The following is a 5,679-nucleotide window of genomic DNA, read 5'->3' as shown; positions in this document are numbered from 1 at the left end:
TTAGGAGTTCATCTCTTGAGATTTTACCCTAAAAAATTGTCACATCATCAAAGAGTATATTTTCAAATCCAAAATGCCCTTTGCATTTTTACATTTTTACCCTCAAAAGTTAGATACTAAACCTGCTAATGTCATCGTTTGCATGTGTAATTATTACATTTTTTCATAATATAATATATTTCTCTCACCTCACCGTCATTTTCGCTGAAGCTTCAAAACAAAATATATAAATAAATAAATGGCACAGGCAAAATACCCTACTAATAAGATGATCAGTGGTTAGGGAGAGCAAAAACTCACTCCTCCCAAACAGAATGAACAGAAATGAGAATTAATAGTAGTGCAAATTACATTGCTTGGAATTTGAAAAACACAAGAATCTTCTCAACATCATACATGTATGCACAAAGTTTCACTTCATCTGTGATACTGTCATGTTTGCTGGCCTTGTAAAAAGCCAAAGGCACAATTGAACTATGAATCTCTAATAAAGTGGTTTAAACTTTATAATGACATGTATTATGTGTTTTCTTCCACAAAATCTAAAGCATAAATTTCTTGAGACTCATGTATGGCCACTCTTCAGCTTTTGCTCAAGATTATGGATTCTCACCAAACTTCAGTCCCTGGGCAAGCCGCTGCTACTCGCAGAAGACTTCTTCCCTGTGTACTTCTGTGAGAAACAATCAAGATCAGCATTAGATGTTTCAATTTTATTTATTGTTTATGGGCATTTTAGAAACACCCACCTCTTAAATTGGTGATATTAGGATTGCCCCCTTGCAAAATGCAAGATTAGGTTTACAACCCTTGACCTTAAGTCAAGGTTGGGTTTTCTTGATGATTTAACTAGTGAAATTTTGAGTTTTTCCAAATTTTAATTTAATAATATCACCAATTTAACAGAGGGGTATTTCTAAAAACCCTTTTTTTATCCATAAGATGAGATTGGATGAGTAGCTGCCCTCGCCACTGCCAACAACAAAAAAGTTGATGGCAGGCATTATAATTGTTTAGAGCAAGATAAAATCTCATCTTAAATCCATATATTAATCAGAAGAAAACCCAAGACAGTTTAGACCAAAAACATTACGAGATATTTCGAAACATTCTTAGACAACCCAAAACAATCCTGAAATGTTCAATGTTTTGTTCATGTCTTACTGGAAATTGAGATGTAAAAAACTTAAAACCATGGTTGTGAGACGTGGCAACTAAATACTACTTGATGCTTACCTGCTTTCCAACACTGAACGGGATGTATTTGTATTTGATCATGTGGACGATTTGGCGTTTCATCGTCAGGACAAATAGAACAATCCAGTAGCACACCAAAATGGGCCAGAAGACAGGGACATCAAACACCGAGAAGAAAGTCATAAGAAACGCTACACAGAAGGCCTTTGTGATGGAATACCTGAACCATTAGGACAAAACACAAAAGCTTATCATGTCTTCTAACTTTCGAAAGCTCACAAGTTTTCATGGACTAATAAAGGAATGTGAGGGAGTGATAACGAGCAAAAATGTTTCTATAACTGAGAAAAATGAATAGGGGGAAAAGGAAGGCCTAGCAAAACACGCGAAAAATACAGTAGTAGTACAGGGAATGATAAAGAGCAAAAATGATTCTAAAACTGTGAAAAATGAATAGCGGTAGTAGTAGTAGTAGTAGTAGTGGTAGTGGTAACCTAGCATAAATAATGTAAATCAGTCGGTAATATTTTAAGATGGTTTGAACTATAACTCCACAAATCATTGTGCAACAACTACACTCATTTGATTTCTCAAATATAAGGTTCAACTGAATCAAATTTCTTGAAGTTGATTGAGTTCTCTAGAGAGAACAGGGGTAAGAAGTTAAGGTTCAGCTTTGCATCTTTAAGTACAATTAGTGGGCTGAGTGTGATCTCCAGAACTAATCTCAGAACTATCTATCATATGGTTTCAGTTGGTAACAATGACACTTGGACCCAGTGAACTTGGGTAAGTCAGTAACAACTCAAAACAGATTTTGATGGCAAGGAATCAGCCATCGAAAAGCAGACTTCAATAACTGATAGTGGTCCCTTATAGAATTTCCTCAAGGACCTTAACATTGGGTGAAATCAATGTAAATCTACTTCTTTTTCCCCTTTTCATTTTGATGAATTTGTTAAATCCTTCAGAAGCTCTATCAATTTTTTTTTATAATTTCTTCACAAGAGACAACCGTGAACAGTTGCCCCCTAATTTGTAATCTTTATCTGCCATATCCAGTCATTAAGGATAATATTTCGAGGACATAAGATGTCTAACACATGGGAGAATGGACACACAGGATGCCTTGAGACAAAAAAAGCGAATATCTTATCTAGATTCCCATTTCTTATTTCCCTTTTTTAATTCTAGATTCCAACTTCGAGCTAGCAGAATTCCAAACAATAAAAATAAAAGTGGTATCACATAATAAAGATAGAGTGATGAAAATTTCAGCTTACACTTAAGATACGTAATTTTTTTATACATGCAACACAGCACGTAATGGGGTTGTTTATTTTGTGACGTGATATTTATAATAAGTATTGTGGATTATTGTTTTATGCAATCACTAATAAGCACTATTATAACAATGTTTATGAACATGTGAACGATCAAAGAGCTTAAGAGTGACATCTGTAGTAATTTTTTTATTGAATGCAAGAGAAGTTCAAGGTCATAGGGACAGTTGTGTTCTTGGAGACAAGAAGCAAGGCATTTTGGAAAATGCTGGCATTTCTAGTATCACTAGGCTAAGAGAAAATTAGATAGTTTTCATATCATTATATAACTTATCCATATTATATCATGTGTATATTTATGCATGTTTTTTTAGTTTGCATTTTTTTTGGACTTCAAACCTAACTTCTCCCTCATCAATCTTTTGATGCTCTCGTCTTTTTAATCATTTTTTTTTAAATTCCAATTTCTTTTAACCAAAATCTTATCAAACACTTTTTATTCAGTGGCCAAAATGTTAATTATGCCACTCATAACCAAGTCAATGTCAATTACTAACTTATATGATCAACTGGTCCACATGAATGCTTCAACAATGGATCACAATTACAGTTAAAATTATTATCCTATCCCATGCAAAAGAGTGATCATGAACCCTTGAGAAAAATAGGGGAAGCAAAGTGCTTAGATGTCAAAAAAATGTTAAGGGCAGTAAGTGCTAGAAAGTCATGAACAAGAATTCAGATAGAGAACCCAACCAATAGACAGGATTTAGCATTAGATAAGATAAAATATAAAGGCCTTGAATATCAATAACTTGAATGATGAATCAGTATAAAGCAATGTCTAGAGAACTTCAAAACAGATTCATACCAAAAAGTATAAATATAAGCACAAGCAACATTTTGCATGAATAATTCTTCCCTTAATAAGCCATTGTCAAGTAATCATGCTAAGCATACTCTACCGAGTAAGACTCCTTTTCAAGAAACATACCCTTCTTACCTATGTTACGCAATTCGTTGATACTAGTCTGAACCACGAATCGGTACGAAGCGAGCCAGTTCGCAGTGCAGTTTGGAGCGGGTTCGTAAAATAAAACGAACCACAAATCCACCAAATTTTGATTGGGTTCGGCGAACCAAACCAATTTATTGCATATTTTTTTCATTGTTTATATTTAGAATTTGGATTATTATATTAATTTGTTTCTATTGAACTTATAATTTTTTAACATTATAATTAAACTTATAACTTGTTTACTTGAATTATACATATGCACAAGCGAACCAAGCCAGCAAACAGATCTAGGGAACCAACGCGAACCAAGAAACAAATTATCTCTACCAACCCCTACGAACTGGGTTCATTCTAGAGTGGTGAACCACAAACCCAAATTCAAACCAGATAACATACTTCTTACCAGTACCATCTTAACCGTGTAAAATATCAGTTAAAACTTAAAACATGTTAGAATCACAAAGTAGAAAAAATCCCCTATTTTTAACAAGACGTAAACTAAGTGACACAAAAGAAAAATGAAATTACCAGAACTTAAACTCGGGAAGACGGCGAATGAAAGGCTTGAACTCATCCGAACCTTTCGTGGGCAACGAAGCCCCGTCCAAAGCCTCCAGTTCTGGATCAACCTTTGGCGACAGAAACCCGATTAAGAGATTCAAAAGATAAATCCCCAAACCATATGAGATTATGTAAAACCCTTGAAGAAAATAAACACGTAAAACGTAAATCGATGCAACAACTAGGGTTCCCAGCCATCTTTGGACAGTATGAGGAGTAGATCTGTCGAGATAATACTGAAACGCCCTCGAGAAATCGTTTCTCCACTTCGCTAATGGTGACACTGCAGATGCCTCATCTCCCCCAACTTCCTCCATTAAAATTAGGTCTTAAGCTGCTGAAATTCAAGCAGATACTTTAACAGAAAGAATACACGCATGAATACTATAATTTTAGCAACAAAAGACCCAAATTTAGAACAAAGAAACCCTAAAAAGTCGGATCTCCATGTAAATTAAAATATTATACAGTTGGGAACTTAAACACTGAGAAAACATACTAGAATTTTAAAAATAAATAAAAATAAAAATCGTACCTGTTCTTCGTCCAAGAATCTTAAATCTTGATTTGAAGATATCGGAGAGAAAAAAACCCCAATTCTCGAAGAAACCCTAAATTTGAGATCTAATGCAAGAAATCCAAACAATCCTGCAAGAGAAAAAATGTAGCTACACAAACAGATCTGAGGTTGCGAAATAAACCCTAAAATTCTAGAAGAAATACCAGATCTCAGAAAGATTAGGGTTTTCGATGACAAATTGGAAAAACAAATCAAACAGAAAGTAGAACAGATCTGCTAAACAAGCCCTAGTTCGCCTAACATCATTGACTTGGAAGCATATCTGCCAGGTGCGAATGAATCGATCAACGAGAGCATTTTGTTTTCTTTCTATTTGGAAACGTTGGTTTTCTAACCCGGTATCTCGTCTCGTCACGGCATCTTCAAGACCGAGTGGACTCGTCCGAGTATTTCCGTTTTGGCTTAACCAACCCCTTTAAAACTCGTTTAAATTTTTTTAAGCATATATCTTTGCTGTTATGAGAGCATCTCCAACATGTTATTTACAATAACAATAAAGACATATTTTGTCATTTTTGTTTTGGTTTTGGTGATTTAGACATGACCCTTACATTTTGCTGAATATTATAGATACCCCTAATATTTTGAAATTGTTGACATGTATCCTTTGACCTTAATCTTCTAAATAAACTAAGGGGAAAATACTCAAATGCCCTTATCTTCAACCTCTAACCTAAAACATAGATTTTTCTTCTTAAAACCAATCTTTAATTTCTCCAACTTTCATGGTATAGATACTCAAACTTAATCTTCAATTCATCATTTTCTACCTAAAACTAATCATTTACATAAAACCCTATATTTTTCTATTCAAAATCTCATCATTTTCAATATTCCTAAAAATATTATTTGTTTTTTCTTCCCAGATCAAATCATCTTCAACTTCTAGGGTAACTTTAGTCTATCAATTATTTTCTATCTTGTCTTCTTTATAGAAAATTTTAGATTTTTCAACCCAAATTTCATTATTTTATACTTCCTAAAAAGTTCTGTCTTGCCTTGAGATTTGAAGGTTGAAGACTTGAAGTTGATAAAACCTT

The 5,679-nt window shown here is 33.9% G+C and overlaps 1 protein-coding gene across 2 annotated transcripts; it reads right to left on the bottom strand.

Annotated features, from left to right (window-relative positions):
* Window positions 1–315: 315 nt before the first annotated feature.
* LOC147405114 (protein RER1B-like) lies at window positions 316–4,950 on the bottom strand. 2 transcript variants are annotated; one of them, XM_086441267.1, is made up of 4 exons: window positions 4,595–4,950; window positions 4,027–4,396; window positions 1,237–1,417; window positions 316–673 (listed from the first exon to the last, which is right to left on the bottom strand). In XM_086441267.1, the coding sequence occupies exons 2-4, from the start codon at window positions 4,374–4,376 to the stop codon at window positions 620–622; spliced, it is 585 nt and encodes a 194-aa protein (XP_086297393.1). In that variant the 5' UTR covers window positions 4,377–4,396; window positions 4,595–4,950; the 3' UTR covers window positions 316–619. The 2 variants fall into 2 exon arrangements, with proteins under 2 accessions (XP_086297393.1, XP_086297394.1); XM_086441268.1 differs by having other exon boundaries at window positions 4,027–4,393.
* Window positions 4,951–5,679: the final 729 nt, after the last annotated feature.

This window comes from Akebia trifoliata, chromosome 4, assembly GCF_017979445.1.
Source record: "Akebia trifoliata isolate Shusen 1 chromosome 4, ASM1797944v1, whole genome shotgun sequence".
NCBI lineage: Eukaryota > Viridiplantae > Streptophyta > Magnoliopsida > Ranunculales > Lardizabalaceae > Akebia > Akebia trifoliata.
Note: the sequence above shows the minus strand (reverse complement) of the source record. Positions and strands in the feature narration are given on the sequence as shown.